The sequence below is a fragment of the Apodemus sylvaticus genome, chromosome 12 (genome assembly GCF_947179515.1).
Source record: "Apodemus sylvaticus chromosome 12, mApoSyl1.1, whole genome shotgun sequence".
Lineage (NCBI taxonomy): Eukaryota > Metazoa > Chordata > Mammalia > Rodentia > Muridae > Apodemus > Apodemus sylvaticus.
The window spans coordinates 89,236,133-89,252,905 of NC_067483.1; the positions used below are offsets into that span (position 1 = coordinate 89,236,133).

The 16,773-nt window shown below is 40.9% G+C and overlaps 1 protein-coding gene across 1 annotated transcript in view; it reads left to right on the top strand.

The window, feature by feature from the left end:
• Dnah14 (dynein axonemal heavy chain 14) overlaps positions 1-16,773 on the top strand; it is a 208,245-nt gene that overhangs the window by 68,400 nt on the left and 123,072 nt on the right. The window contains exons 32-36 of the mRNA XM_052201306.1: positions 2,718-2,904; positions 4,046-4,122; positions 4,403-4,574; positions 10,798-10,887; positions 13,900-14,034. Of these exons, the coding sequence (XP_052057266.1) occupies positions 2,718-2,904; positions 4,046-4,122; positions 4,403-4,574; positions 10,798-10,887; positions 13,900-14,034 (661 nt within the window). The remainder of the gene's footprint in view (positions 1-2,717; positions 2,905-4,045; positions 4,123-4,402; positions 4,575-10,797; positions 10,888-13,899; positions 14,035-16,773) is intronic.

The following is a 16,773-nucleotide window of genomic DNA, read 5'->3' on the forward strand; positions in this document are numbered from 1 at the left end:
AAATACTATATTGTTTTACAACCTCTTGGAATATGCTATGAGTAGGAGAAAGTCTGGTTACCATCTAAGAGCAATTAGCTGGTGACACTTGGGAGAATGGCAGAGTTCTCATTGCAGTTTTGACTATCAGAAAGGGACCTAATAGAAGTCCTGTTATAAAAGAGCTTAGTAATTACAGGTATAATTTTAGGAATTCTTATAGGATCATCATTAAGACTTAAATCACCTATTTGTCTATACAGCATCAAGTACATCTTCATGGATCTGCAGAGATCTGCTCCAAAGGGTTGTGCTACTACTTAATGATTGTTATATATGTTTAATAATAACAGGAAAAGCATATTAATAGCAGGAATCTTTCCCAAAGTGAATCCCTTACAGCCTTGTTTAATACTGGTGCACCTGTGGCAGATTATATAATAATCCGAAGCAGGCCATTACCTGCTAGTTATTAGTTTGTACCATCATGGCTCCAGATACTGAGTATGGAACACCCTTCATTGTCTCTTTTGATTAATTTTGTTTGAAAGTTTATTTTATTGGATATTAGAATGGCTACTCCAGCTTGCTTCTTGGGTCCATTTGCTTGGAAAACTTTTTTCTAGCCCTTTACTCTGAGGTACTTTCTGTCTTATTGCTGAGGTGTATTTCTTGTAGCAACATAGCAGAATGATAGATCCTGTTTTCATATCCATTTTGTTACCCTATGTCTTTTTATTGGAGAATTGAGTACTTTGATGTTGAGAGATATTGAAGACCCGTGATTTTTAATTCCTGTTATTTGGATGTTGGGTGATGTTAGTTTGTGTGTGTGTTTGTGTATACTTCCCTTGTTTTTGCTAGTATGGAGTTATTTATTTCTTGTGTTTTCTTGTATGTAGTTTTCTTGGGTTGGAGTTTTCCATCTAGTATTTTCTGTAGGGCTGGATTTGTGGATAAATATTGTTTAAATTTGGATTTGTCTTGAAATGTTTTGTTTTCTTCATCTATGGTGATTGAGAGTTTTGCTGGATATAGTAGTCTAGGTTGGCCCCTGTGGGTTTTTAGAGGTTGCAAGATATCTCTCTTCTAGCTTTTAGAGTCTCTTGTACTCAGTTGGGTGTAATTCATGCATTCTTTAGGAAAGTTTTCTTCTATGATTTTCTTAAAAATGTTTTCTGGGCCTTAGAGCTGGGACCCTTTACCTTCTTCTAGGTCTTTTCATGGTTTACCAGATTTCCTGAATTATTTGTGTCAGTAATTTTTTTAGATTTAACATTTTCTTTGGTCTATCAATTTCTTCTGTTGTATCTTCTATGCCTGAGAATCTCTCCTCCATCTCCTGTATTCTGTTGGTAATATTGCATCTATTGTTTAAGTTCTCTTCCCTAGGTTTTTCATCTCCAGGATTACCTCAGTTTGCATTTTCTTTATTGCTTTTACTCCCATTTTCTATTCTTAAACAGTTTTATTCACTTCCTTCACCTGGTTGATTGTATTTTCCTGTATTTCTTTAAGGGATTTTAAGGCCTCTATCATCTTTATAAGATTGAATTAAGGTCATTTTCTTGCTCTTTGATTGTGTTAGCAAAGTCAAGTGCTTGCTGTAGTAGATAGAGAAGCTGTACTCTGAAGGTCTTATATTGCCCTGGCTTTTGTTGATTGTATTCTTTCAAGGGCCTTTAGCCATCTGGGTGGTTTTGGGCCCTGGTTGTTCCAGTTGTTTTAGGTATTGTGAGGGGATTAACCTTGATGGTCCTGGTGTGGCAAGCCTCCTATAGGTATTCTTTGGCTATATGGTTCCAGATCAGCAAATCTGAGGTGGACAGAGAGGTGGCAGAAGTATGGAGGTCCACTGGGGATAGCAGACTGCTCATGGCAGCTCAGGTGCCCAAGAAAACTCAACAATCAGGGAAGATGGGTGGGGGAAGAGAAGCTAACCTCTATGGTTCAGGATCCATAGGTCTCATGAAGGTGAGCAGAGAGGTGGTAGGCAAATGGAGGTCCCCCGGGGATAGCAGACTGTTCAGGGTACCTGGGAGTGCCTCAGAGTGCTTCTGACAATCTTGCCACCTGCTCTTGCATTGTAATCTCCAAGCCTTTGGGTATGGGGTGTGGTACTGATGTCTACTAATGGCTTCAATCTCACTCTCTGCAGCTAGACCAGTTGCATCTGAGTCCATCACCATGTGCTCTTACAACATTTCTCTGATAAGCGTTGAAGTGCACTAATCTATAAGGATAAGTCATGAGGATTCAGTTTAACAACGCGCAGTGTAATTCTGAGAGACTTTCCTGGGTCTGTCATCCGTCCTGTACAGGTTCTTGTCTCTCACAGTGGTGCCACGTATGTGGTCCATCTCATGTAGCCTGCACAGACTCTGCTTTTTTTGTGAATAGATACATCTCTGCCCTGTGCACATGGGCAATGTTACACTGGGCCTCTGACGTAAGGCTAGGTTCATCAGACATATGAAAAAGTGCCACAGTAGCCCAAGGAATCAGAAAGAGCAGAAATGAGGTGAGTCGTAGACTGAGATACAGAAAGTGTTTTAGACCAGCATGCTTATGGGACAAAAGGAAAAAAAACCTCATTATAAACTAATATTCATGTAAGGGATACACAAAAAGCCAATAGAATTATTTGGGGGCAAAGCAATATAGTTTTGAATTTGAAAAACTGCAAAGCATGGTAGGATTTTTATTATTGTTGTTGCTGTTTTCCTTTTCCTCCTTAGATATAGAGGTCGGGTTGAGCTCCCAGGTAACTTAAAATCTCTGTTTCGCTCGGTGGCAATGATGGTGCCCCACTATAAAATGATCACTGAAGTAGCTTTGTTTTCATTTGGCTTCAAATCTTCAAGATCACTGTCTGGGAAGATAGTTAACCTTTATGATATAGCTGACAAGCAGCTCTCAAAACAGGTGAGGAACTGTGTCTCTCCAAAGACTTAAAGCTGGCTATATAAATGAGACTCAAAGACATTTCTGCTATTGGCCAGGATCAGCAAGACCAGGCCCACCATGAAACGGGGAATTACCGTGTTGAAAGTAGCTAGGCATTTGTGGTCCCAGGCCTTTCCTCCAAGGTCTAAGGAAAGTGATGAAGTTACTGTTATTTCAAACCACATCTGCCCCTGCCCCACCCTGCCCTGCCCTGCGATGCCCCACCCCGCCCCTCCCCAGCTTGTGATGTCAGCCTCTACACCAGTGTCCTCCAGCTCTTGGTGCGTCTCAGTAATTGGTAGGACTTGTGAAAACCCAGATACCAGGCCTTCTCCCCCGTGTGATTCTGTGCGTCAGTGCACCGCTGAGCGCTGCTTTAGTACGCTCTGTTTCTGGTGCTGCTGACTCGAGTCCCACACCTTTTCTGAGAATGGTTCTGGGATTTGAGGATTTGTTTCTAACCTAAAATGGTTTGGGCAGCTAACCGCATTTTTCTCCAAAGTCATCCTTTCCCTAAAATTATCCTCACAGTTCCTCTTCCCAGTTCTCACTTTAACCCAGATGCTGTAACTTTAGCACTTAATACCCTTCCTCTCAAAGAGACTTCTCCTGAGCGCAGTAATGCAGCCTGCAGTCCTCAGAACTGGAGAGGCAGAGACAATGGGAAGACCTAAGGCCAAGAGTTCAAGGCCAGCCAGGCTGAATAGCAGAGAAGAACTCTGGGGAAAGGGAGGGAGGCATGGAAGGAGGGTAAGAACATAGGGCAAAGAGACTTTCTTGGCACCAACTTGGAAGAGAAATAAGAACACTGGAGGTAGAATTAAGGTCTCCGGATTTGCGCGGATATTTCCTTTTCTAGAATAGAATGCTGTAAGCCCAGCGGTGGTGTTGCACACCTTTAATCCTAGTACTCAGGAGGCAGAGGGAAGTAGATTTCTGTCAGTTTGAGGCCAGCCTGGCTACAGGGTGAATCAGGACATCCAGGGCTACACAAAGAGACCCTGTCTCAAAAAAGCAGGGGAAAAAGAATATATAATTATTAATTATGCATGTAATTGTTGTAGATTCTATTTTTCCTTGAAAACTGTTGGTAACTCAACTATTGAATACTGTATTTTAGGAGCATTATGATTTTGGCATGAGGACCTTGAAGACAGTTTTAATAATGACAGAAAAGAAGAAACAGGAGCATAAATGGTCAGTTGAATTTTGAATTTAGTGTTAGGTCTGGAGAGTTACATACCATTGGGTTGGTAATTTGTAGAATTTTAGTTAAGGATGACAAGCTAAAACAGGAGGCTGCTGGGGTGCCTCAGTAGGATGGACTGACAGGGTCTTGTGGTATCAAAAAGACAAAACTGAACTAGATCAACATTTTAGAAAGAATAAGAAAAGGGGGAAATGCTTGAGAGCTGGATATTTAGTGCGGGAAGACCATCTTGTAACGCACTCGCACTTGCTCTCTTCAACGCTACAGTAGCAGCGGTGAGAATCTTCCAGAGTTAGAGGAGTCCCTGATCATCATTGAGGCCATCCGAGAAGCCAGTTTGTCAAAGTTCCTTCCTGAAGATGCCCTGCATTTTGAAAAGATCATAGAAGATGTTTTTCCTGGAATAACGGTTTCAAAAATAGAGCACCTTATCTTGGAGGTAATGAATGAGACCCTGGGAAACAGCACCAGGTGGAGTCTGTGTGGGTTTAAGTGGTTCTTTCTGAAGTACTCTACTCCTGGGGAGTAGATCACAGGGTCTAAGGATGAAAGCACTTTGCAGGCATGTTTTTCCCCCTAGGGGAGTGGAAGGAACTCTAAGCACACTATGACTGATGGAAAAAACAAATGACAGTGGAGTGCTGTGTGCTGAGTTCTCCTTAAGTGATGACGCTGGGTTTCCCTGCATTAGCAGAGATGACTCCCTACTCTTAGGAGAATTTGGCTGTTTTGTCCATGTCTGTTTACTGCATTCGGGGTGTTTCCACAAGGCTTCCCGAGTTGCTCCCCTAAGATGTGTGTGATTGCACAAGCAAAGCCAGTGTTCAAGGGGCATCGCCGTAAGTATAAAATCAAAATTAGTTTGACAAAATCCGCCTTCTCCATCTGGCAGCCAGGTCCTGCCCTTCCTCCTCCTACCTGCTCCTGATGTCCCCGGGGGCTCTTTCTGCCTCTGCTGCTCCCTGTCTCCCAGCCTTCCAGACTCTGACCTGACTTGAGAGGTGTTTTGTTTTGTTTTTTTCTTAGTTATTTCAGGAAGTTCAATATAGGCAGCTTTAGAATAGCTGCTTTTTAATACATCAGTAGGACATATAGTCAACTTGAGGAAATATTCACAGGTTACATACTATGTTCTAACACCTATGAAGCATGTGGCAAACATGACCCTAGATAAGGCAGGAAGGATCGCAAGAATTTCTCTTGAAAACCATTCAAAGTAGATATATTATTATAATTGTTCTCTTATGGCCTGAAGATAAGTGTGTCTTAATCACTGTGGGTCTCCTAGGAGCAGCATTGTTCAACTCCATAAACACTTGCATTTCACTCCTGTTTTGGAATGGATTAGTGTGGAGTTGATTCTTTCAGGTTCATGTTTTTGAGACTGTTCCTGGCACCTATTTTCCTGCAGTAAGCTTTTTTCCTTAGACCACCTAGCCGTCTGATGTAGCACATTGCTTCCTTGATAAACCAGCCTTTGATTTAATACACCTTCTGCTTCCAAATGCCTCGCTATGTCTTTTAAAGTTTGAAATATTTTTCTGTCTTCTTCTGCGGCCTCCATCGTTCTTGAGTAAGTTTTATTTTTCAGTTCATTTAGTTTTTTAAGAGTGAATGTTTGTAAGACTAGAATTTCCTCCAAGCAAATGCTTTCCCCCTGTTTGTCAGGGTTTGGTCCCTTGTTCTGTCCCTGTGAGGACACTCACGGCTTGTGTAGCATCCTACATGTTCAGTGTGAATCACAACAGGTCCCAGTGGAACATCTTTTGAAGATGCTGCTGGGTATCATCTAGTATTTATTCAGGGCCTTTGCAGCCATATTCTTCAAGCATAATGATCTTTCTTTTTCCTTTGTCAAAATGGTTTAAATATCAATATATTACCAGTCCCAAACGAGGAATTTGGAAGAGTTCTTTCCTGTCACAATTTTAAGAGAAGCATTTGAAAAGAATTAGTGTTAATTCTTTAAACGCTTGATAGACGTCAGCAGTGAACCATCTGGTCCTGGCTTTGCTTTAATGGAAAACATTTTATTATTGATTCAATCTCATCCCTTATTTTTATGGGTTTCCTTGGGCATCTAATTTTTCCTTACTCAGTTGTGGTAAGTTGTATATGTTTAGAAATTTGTCCACTTCTGTTTTTCTTGTTGGCGTGCAGTTGCTTATAATTTTATCTAATGGTCCTTTTTATGGTTGTATCTATCATAATGTCCCCGTTTCGGTCTCTATTTTTATTTATATAAGTTTTCTCATTTCTTAATCTAGCTAAAGTTTTGTTGTCATTTTACTTTATAGCTCAATTGATAAAGCGCTTGCCTTGTCAGTCTGAAGATCTGAGTTTGCTGTTTCTCAGTCACATAGAAATCTGGGCCTGGTGGCCCACATTTAAAACCCATCGCTGGAGAGGTAGAAGGAGAAGGCCCTGAGACTCCCTGGTCAGGCAGAAGAGCCTACTGAGTGAGCTCTGGCCAATAGCAGATCTCTCCTGCTGTCCATAAGAGCTGCACATGTGAACACATGCACACCATCACACATGTACTCCTGTCCATGTACTGAGTTAAAACTCATGTTGTCTAGCATTTGTATTTTTTATCTTTATCTTTACTTATTTCTGCATTTATTTAATAGTTTTTTTCTTACCACTATCTTGGAATTCCAGTTGTGCTTGGTTTTTGTTTGTTTTTTTTCCTTTAATTCCTTAAGTAACACTATTATTTATTTAAAATCTTCTCTTTAAATTATTTATTTTTATATGTTGGGGTATTTTGCCCACATGTATTTCTATGAACCATGTGATGCCTGATGTCTGCAGTGGCCAGAAGAGGATGTAAGATCCCCTGGAACTGGGATTACAGACCATCGTGAGCAACCATGTGTGTGCTGGGAATCAAACCCAGGTCTTCTGCAAGAGCAGCAAGTGCTCCTAACCACTGAGATGCCCCTCCAGCCCCTGAAGTCTCTGATTTTGGCAGTGGGTGGTTATTCCTATAAACTTCTCTACATTGTGCTTTCACTCTAATTACATAGTTTTGGACATACCATGTTGCTGTTATCATTTGTCTAGATAAATTTTATAATTTCTGGGCTACCAAGATGATTGAGCAGGTGAGGTGCTTGCAGTTAAGCAGAACAACTTGAGTTTGATCCCATGTCCTGCCTGCCAGTGAAAGGAGAGAACTGACTCCTCAAAGTTATTGTCTGACTTACACTCATATACATGCATATACACATATGCATGGATGCACATACACAGAGACACAGACACATACACATGCACAGAGACACAGACGGAGACACAGACGCATACATACATGAACAGGGACACATACACATACACATGCACGCACATGCATAGAGACACAGTCACATATACATACACTTGCACATACATGTGCATGCACATGCACAGAGACACACATACACATGCATGCACAGAAACACATGCACATGCACAGAGACAGAAACACAGACACATACATATGCATGCACATGCACAGAGACACATGCACATGCACAGAGACACATGCACATACACATGCATGCACATTCATAGAGACACAGACACATACACATGCATGTACATGAACATGCACAGAGACAGACATATACACATACACATGCATGCACATGCACAGAGACACAGACACAGACACATATACATGCATGCACATGCACAGAGACACAGACACACATACACATGCATGCACATGCACAGACATAACACACACAGAGATACATACAGAGAAACATGGACACATACATGCACACATACACATATAATGACTCTTGCATGCATACAACCTCTGGGTTCCTCTGGAGTCTGTTGTTTTATTTCTAGTATTTGTCTAGTATCCAACGTGTCTCTTGTTGCTGCTTTCTAATTTTATGCTGTTGTGGTCAAAATGATACTTGGTGTGGTTTCCATGTCTTTTGTTTCAATTTGTTGATGCCTGTTTTGTGGCCAGCTATAAGATGTGTATGGATAGCTTTCCATGTGCTGTTAAGGAGAACATGCATTCGCAGCTGTTGTTGTGATCTTTGGATATCTGCTGGGACTTTTGGTTCATGGTGGGGGTTAACTCTGACATTTCTTTTGCATTGGGTATTGTGCATATTGCTGAATGTGGCATGTGTTTACAGTTCCCTACAGTTGCTGTGTTGGAGAGTACCTCTCCCTTGAAGCCAATCAGTATTTACCCTACAGCTTTAAGGACAGAAATAGTACAAATACCTTTCTGACTATTGTGCGACTTCGCTAAATTGGCCTTTTATCATACATGACTACTCTTTTGGGTGGCTTTTCTAGCTTTTGACTCAAAATCTGTTTTATCTGATATAAATCAAACTATTCCTTTTATCTTTTGAACTCCACTTTTACATTTTCTTCTCTCACTCTTCCTCTCTTCCCCCGTTTCTTTTTTAACTCCCTCTGAGGAATATCACATAATAGTCCTGAATAACTTGAAGCAAGATTATAGCTTTATTTAGAAGCAATCTAAAGTGAGATCTCTGTTATGATATGTCGCCAGAAAGCTGAGCTGTCCAGACATCTCTGAATGATTGTAACTGTGAGACTCACTGTGCAGCCCGTTGAGTCTGATTCTGTCTGTCTGACTTTTCTCAAACCCAGATCAGCTTCCTAAAGATCCAACTGCTCGAGGGTGGGAGTCTTAGGTGTGGTCATCTCATCCAGCCCTGTTTGTGAGGTTCTTTTAAACACTCAGTGGTTGCCTCTCTTGGTCTTGCCTAAGATCTGCCTTTCTCTTCTGTGGAGTCCTGCGCAATGTCTCCTTTGTCTGCTGTGTTCTTTCTTATTATAGACATGCAAGAAGTGAGGAGTGACTGGCAGACAAGTTACCAATTGTCTGCACCTGCAGATAAACCCTCCTCCAGAGGGGAACATGCTGACCTCAGACTTTTTGTTTTTGTTTTGTTTTGTTGTTCTTGGGTTTGGTTTTTTTTTTTTCTATTTTAGATATTTTAAGGAAGTACATCATACTTTACAATCTAATCAATTTTATTTATTAACTTAGGACATTCTCATTGAAACATTAATCGTTACAAAATCAAAACCTCCTGTAGTGGTGATTAAAATCACAGAGATGCAAAGCCCTTTTATATTTCATTTGAATGCAGGGTGAATGAATCTTTGTAGCTACTCTGTAAGATATAATTTTAATGACAATGTAAGCATGTCAGCATTTCCCCATCCCTTCTCCCCTCCAGCACCTCCTCTGTCCCACCCCACTCCTCTTAGGCTGACAGCCTCTTTAATTATTCTTGTTAACAATATACACACCAACATGTAAACAAATTGTAAACATGTAAACAAGTTTACATGTAAACATGTAAACATTCCAGACCCACTTTTGTTGTTTGTGCATATGATTTTGTGTATTAATAAATATGAAAGTGAGGATTCTTAGTTTGAGGGGAGGATTTATGAATTTGCTACCAAAGGTCAATGAAGATAAAATTTTCTTTGTGTTACACATTTCGGGTAAGAAAAATGGTGGTTTTTCTTAAACTCAAAGACAGAAATTGATGAAGTTAAAAAAAAATAGAGACTCTTGTAAACTACAATAATTAATAAATAGCTAAGAGGTTCTAAAGAATGGCAATTTAAGGGTTTGGGCTAAGTGTGTGGCACAGCAGTAGACCATTAAGCTAGTTCTTACATTAAGCTAGTAGTCCTGGGTTCTATCCCCAAGACTGCAATGTAGGGTTAAGGGGGTCCTACGTTCACTCAGGGAGGTGGGACAAGGGAAGTTTTGATTGTGTTTATTCCATGCTGGTGCGGGGCGGGTGTCAGGCTATGGGAAGCCACAGGACACCAGCTGGGGGCTGGGGAGCACAGTCTGAGGTCCCAGGGACAGCCGGAGCTGGCTCAGAGATCTCCTCAAGGAGGCTGGGACCTTCTGGTTCTCAGGTTTTGGGGCACCCAGACCCATCGCTGCTGGATGCTGTGGAAGAGCTGAGAACAGAATGGGGGCCTTCGGGCTGGATCTAGCTCTGGCCAAAGGGGAAAGCGGGGCACTCTGGCTGGATCCCACGGGCATAGAGTCCTTGGTTTGTTGGCAGGCTGGCTTGGCTTGGTGGTCATGGGTGGGAGCACAGAGAGGCCTTGTTGGCTCTATAGGCGAAGGCCTTCTCTATGGCAACCCACAGTGGATCTCAACAAAAAGAGAAACTCCATGGTTTTAAGGCATTTATTGTCAAGCCAGAAGTGGGTGAGTAAAACCACACCCTAGTTCTCAGGGTGGGCCTGAGGTTAAATACTTTTTGCACGGAGGAGTGTCTGGGAAGGGGAGTTTATTGGCTAAGCCAATAAGGTCTTTTGGTACCTCATTAAAATGGAGATCTGTCTTGAGGCTACGTGACCATGATGTGACCACAGGTCAAGTCCTCTACCTGTGGAGGAGCTTGGGGTATTGTCCTTATGTGACTGATGGCCACAGATCTATGGAGGGCTTTGTGCCAGGCCTGGTGTCCGGGAACCCGCCGTCCTTCAGTATCACCGTGATTTCCAGCCTGGGCTCGACGACCAGGAAGTAGGCCGTCTTTCATGGTCCTACACTACAGTAGGTAAATAAATGGATGGCTATGTAAATGATAGATACTTGGGTTGTAATGTACTTTAATATATTTATATCCTTTCAGAAAGCAATATCTATTGCAACAGAACATTTAGGCTTTCAACACTGGCCATCACAGAAAGAGAAGATCATACAATTTTATCAACAGCTTCAGGTGAGCGCGGGACGGCTCGGCAGCAGGTTCTTTATTTAAGTTTCAGGCCGTGAGATCAAATTTGAGAACACAGGAAGAACAGGAGAGAGCAGTTATGACACAGCAGCACAGTAAGGGTTTTCCTAGACTTTGCATGTCCCCTTAGTTAGACATTGAATTGATATTTTTACTTTAGTTAGACATTGAATTGATATTTTTACTTTTATTTGATAATATATACTTGTCAGAGCCCTGCAAATGTAGTCTAAAATAACCTGTATCCTGTCGCTACCCCATCTTGAAACTTCCTGTCCTGCCTGGCTATGAATGCCGGTTGTGTAGTTTCACTAGAATGTGCTGTTGTGTAGTTTCACTAGAATGTGCATACCCCTGGGTCCTTGCAAGGGGCTGTGTCTCTTTAAATACTTGGAGCCATTTGAGTTTCATGTGAATTAACAGATTATAGAATATACTCATTTTTCATGTGGTTGTGTATCTTTTTCTTAGAAAATATATGTGTGGTTTTTTTTCTACTATGTATTTTGCACCATAAGGATTTAGCAGCTGTGTACATTATGGGTAAATTCTCTAAGCCTCAGAGTTTTGGAAGTATTGCACTATTCAAGCTGTATTAAAGATAATTTTAATTCAGTAAGCTCTATTCTTTTATAGTTTGAGCTTTTTGTACCTAGCTTTAAAAACATCTTTTCAGCTATCTTTGTAAAGATACTTTGTGAATTTTCTCAAAAAAATTAAATATTTTAAATATTGCATTTTTCATTTTTTTCAGTTGTCTGGAGTTTCTTTTTTAAAGTAGCATACTTTTTTTTCCAAAAGGATAGTCAGTTTTCCCATGGCTTTTCTTCACTGGCCTACTGCTTACACAGCACATGAAGTTTGCACAAGATTGACCTAGTTCATCAGAGTCCCTTTCTCCATCTCTATGTCTGAACCACACTGTTTTTAATATCACTGTGGCTCATGGAGTTAACATGTCCCAAGTTGATATTGGCAGAGGAGCTAGATTCTGAGGTCAGAGGCAAAGAACCATTTGTTACAATGGCAGCAGGAACCAGACTAATGGCGTTTGTTCCTCCCTAAGACACAATTGCAGAGCAACATGGGGACTGGGTAACCGCAGGATGTGGGCAATGTGTGATGCAAGCCTCAAGGTGGTGTACCCAGCCCCTGGTCCTAAAAGAATACCGACATCAAAAATACCCAACCTTTTGTTTCTGAGGGAGACTTTTAAAATATACATTCTGAGTACCAAAGTTGTGGTAAACTGGATTGTAGCTCAGTGGTAGACTGAGTGTTTAGCATACGTGAGACCCTACAGTCAATTCCCAGAATCCTCCCAAATCTGCCTTACATCTTTGAAAACATAAGCTGGCAATGGCTCCTCTCTGACAGCATGTGGGAATATCAATAACCCATAAAGAACTTTCCAGAAGAACACACACCTCTCATGTACATGCTGTCTTAGCTTCTGGTAAATGCCCCCAAGAGTACAATACTATATTGACCACTAATTAATCTTGCTGACAGGACCCATAACCCAAATAGATTCATTTTACCTTGTATGGGACTTTAGACATCCGTCATGAGAGCACTGAGCAGTGGGGCAAGTCTGACCTGAGCGTCAGCCCCAGTCATGAATACTCTACCTAATGTTCTAGGTCCAAACAGTACACAAATCCCACAGCCCACCCGAGTCCACTTAGAGCAGCAGGCGGGATCCCTCCAAGTGTCTGAATTGACCCCCCTGCTTAATCTTTGAAGCATTAATCCAGGTGTGCACAGGTTTTTACACTACCCTGTAAGTAGGGGTCAGTGAGTCACTCTCAGGGAAAGCTAGGTGTTTTTAGGAGGCAAGATCATTCCTGAAGGTGCACAGGTTTGTTCACTTGAAAAGGGAGGTCTTTTGTTCATTTTAGGGGAAGGGTTGTTTGATTGATTGATTTTTACAGCTGTAATCTTTCTTAAATGTGAACTGTGTCAAGTTCACGGTGAGGACTGGCAAAGGCGGCAGTGCCTAGTATTGGTCTCAGTCAGTGCTAACACACTCGCTGCTCTTTGGAATGGATGGATGGTTAATCCGGCTTCGTCTGTTTACTGTGCGTCAGAAGATGCCAGTCGTCTGACCCATGATTGACCAGTGAGCGCTAGAGTACATGGGCACATGAGTGATTTAATCCTTGTGTTCCTCCTCCTCCTCCTCTTCCTCCCTCCTCCCTCCTCATCCTCTTCCTCTGTCTCATCTTCCTCCTTCCTCCTTTTCCTTTCTTCCCCTTCCTTCTCTTCTCCACTTTCTCCCTCCTCTTCCTCTTCTGTTTTTTCCCGTGTTTGTATGGTACTGAGGATTCTAGGCGAGCATTTTACCACAGACTACCCCTCCTGTCATTTCCTCCGCTTATAAGACCCTTAAGTGCATCATAGGAGCTCCTCCCCCAAATATCAGAGCTAAAACCAAGAAAATGTCTTGTAAGCTATGAATGAGAAAAGATCAGTAGTCTGCTTTGAGCAATTGGTGCATGCAATAGCCTTAAGTTTGGAAAGAAAGGTAAGGTTATTTTGAGTTGAGACACTTTGGAGACCTCGGTTTGGAAGCAGAGACAGAGAGAATACAGTCATTGGAGAGAACTGAGAAGCTGGGTCACACTTATAACCAAGCTGACAGACTACAGGCAAAGCAAAGGAGAGGGAGCAAAAAGAACGACCAAGGGAAGTCTATCATGGAAAGAAAAAGAAAAAAAAAAGGAAGAGGAAAATTATTGTTACATGGGTCAGTAGTTCAGAAAGCCGCCAGAGCGCTGTGGGACAGCAACAGGAAGTACACAGCACCTGGAATTAAAAGGGTTTCTTTGGTAAGGAGATGTCCTCCGATCAGCCTTAGCCTGTACAGTAGAAACAGAGGGCAGCCAACAGTGGCTTGAAGAGTCATGAAGAGAGAGAGGACGGCACAAGCACGGGTGTCTATGTAGAGAGCTTTAAGCAGTTGCTGGGTATGCTAATCTGTGCCTTTCGTTTAAGGCTTGTGTTGGCGTGATTCTAGTGGGCCCAACAGGCGGCGGGAAGACGACAGTCAGGAAGATTTTAGAGAAAGCATTGGTAACGTTGCCGGCCGCTTCTTCCCTACCTGTTAAAGAAAGGCAGTCCGACTCAAAGGTGGATATCTACTAAATAAGATACTTTCCGTCTGTGCACAGTATATGTTTCAGTATATGTTTACATTCTTTCTGTTAACTACTTATTCAAGTTATGGCTAAAAGTTTTGTAGTAAGTGAGAATTTTGAAATTTAGACATCAAACTTGTGATGAGGGGTGTAAAATGTAATTGTTGATTGTATATTTTATATTTGGCTACTTTATGAGTTGATTATTAAGTTCCAATTGCTTCCTGAGTATTAATTCAATCACCTTCAAGTGAAAATAATTAGACCTCTTTTCTAATATTTATATGATTTTATTGTTATTAAATTAATTAAAACCCTCTAAGATAGTGTCAACTATAGTTCTTATTCCTCATTTTACCTGAGATCCATTTAATATTTCAATATGATGTTATCTTTATCCCTAGTATTTATTCTTTTTTTGTAAAAATTTTTTCTAGAAAAATTTTCATCACATTTTGAAGTTTCTATTCCCCGAAGCTTTGCATTTTTGATGATTGGAACCTATATAATGATTGTTAGAGGTTGGGAAGGGACTGGAGAGATGGTTCAGCAGTTAAGAGCACTGACTGCTCTTCCAAAGGACCTGTGCTCCATCCTAGCACCCACAAGGCAGCTCACTACTGTGTATATCTACTGTTCCACAGGATCTAGCACCCTCTTCTATAGCACAAGCACGCATGCAATACACAGGCACAACACCCATGCACATAAAACAAAATTAAAATTTAAAACTAAAATAATTGTTAGTCTTTGTCTTTTCTCTGATTGGTTTAATATGCTGTGTTTTGACAAATTTATTACTATTAAATAAATATTAACTGTCCATAGATTCTCAGGAAGTCCCTATGTACATGCAATATAAAATAAAACACTCCAGGAAATCATGTGAACTTCAATTATTTGAAGATTTCACTGTTGGTAGTATACTATGATAATCTGAATGTTAGTTTCATAGTTTATATGAATATTTGGTATAAAATTTCATCTTCAGAACTGTTCATGTTGTACTTTCTAATTCTTATCATTGTCTGTAAATTCCTCTTCTAAACAGGCCTCAATGAGTTCTTAAACAGGAATTGTCATTGATGAGAAGTAAACTATTATACAGCAAGACTAGGTGGGGTCACTCCAGGACTCCCATCCAACATTAAATCAGCATAGTACATACATAATAAGACAAGAGAAAGAAACCACTGTGATCATATCAAGTTACACAAAAGGAACGAGATAGCGTTTTGTTTTCCTTTGTGATTAAAAAAAGTCAGAACACCAGGATAGCAGACTGTGTGGGAAAGCCACAATTCACTCACACTCCCATGATAGGCTGGAAGCTTTTCCTACAGCCAGGGATGAGGTAAGTCTGTCTGCAACACAACTAAACAGTCGAGATTGAAGGCTGCACAGAAGACTTCACAGCTGGCTCGTCAAGAATAAAAGGCAAATATGTGCTGCAGGGTGACTCAGAAAGTCAAGGAGCCTGACCTGCCACCAACCTGAGGGTCTTAGCTCAGTCCCCAGGAACACCCCCCCCCACACACACACACACATATGCACACGCACACAAGCGCACACACGCAAACTAAGTGTGGTAAAAAGAAGTTAAACATATACCATATAGGGTTATTAGACTGGTATTTGTGAACGTTTTAAAGGTATGGGATAGGGTACACAATTCTAAGTGAAAATGTAAGCATAAAAATTGAGATTTGCACAGCACTATAACAATTATTTGAAAATGCGGGAATTCCATTACTGAAAGTGAGTTGCTGTCTCAAGTACTAGTGTAAATTTGTCCTGTCAGTGTTTACATAGTCTGAGTCTGTTATTCCGCTTGGACGTATGTCTTCTTAAACTGACCCTTCATTAATATGTACTATTTTTACCTCTTTGACAATTTTTTTTACCCCAAGTATATTTGTACAGATGCAAAGAATCTTTTGGTCACTACATAAAGACATATCTTACCATCTTCTTACCTTTAAAATAATTATCTGAAAACAGGTTTGCCTCCTTTTTAAAATGACTTGAACTCTTATTTTCATTATTTCTTATAAGCATTAAAATGAGCCTTTTGCATGCTGAATACATTTAGAGCCCTTTTTAGCCTTTTATCCACTGTGCTAGTCTCTTCCTTTTGAGTAGTAAATTTAATCCATTTACATTTGTGCTGGGTTGTCCCACCCCATACCCTACCCCCAGTCCATTTCCTATCGCCTACATCTTTTTGTTCCTGAGTCTAGTACTTCTTTAACTACTGTTTGTTCCCACCCCACCCCCAGTGTATCCTTTAAGTCCCCTCTTCTTCTTCTTTTCTGTATTTTTTCAGTTTTTTTTTCTTAATGGTTACCTTGAGGATATACTGAATATCTATGAGCCTCTTAAAACTTATGTGCTGAATCCCTGAATCACAGTACCTCGGACTGTATTTGGAGACAAGCCTTTTATAGAGTTAAAGTTGGAATGAGGCACTGAAGGAAGGCCCTAATCCAATACAATTGCTGTTCTCCCACCTTGATCTTCTAGTCTCTAGAAGTATGGGAAAAAATTAGTTTAAGTCATCTGGTCTTTTTTTTTTTTTTTAAAGAAGCCCTAACAAATTAATAAGTACCACTCCTGTGGATTGATACTGTCTTAGCCCCAAAGGCATATGTTAATTCTGGTCTTATTCTTTGAACCATACCCAGCTTTGTACATGTGTCTTACATGTGATTCTCACAGTCCCTCTGTATAC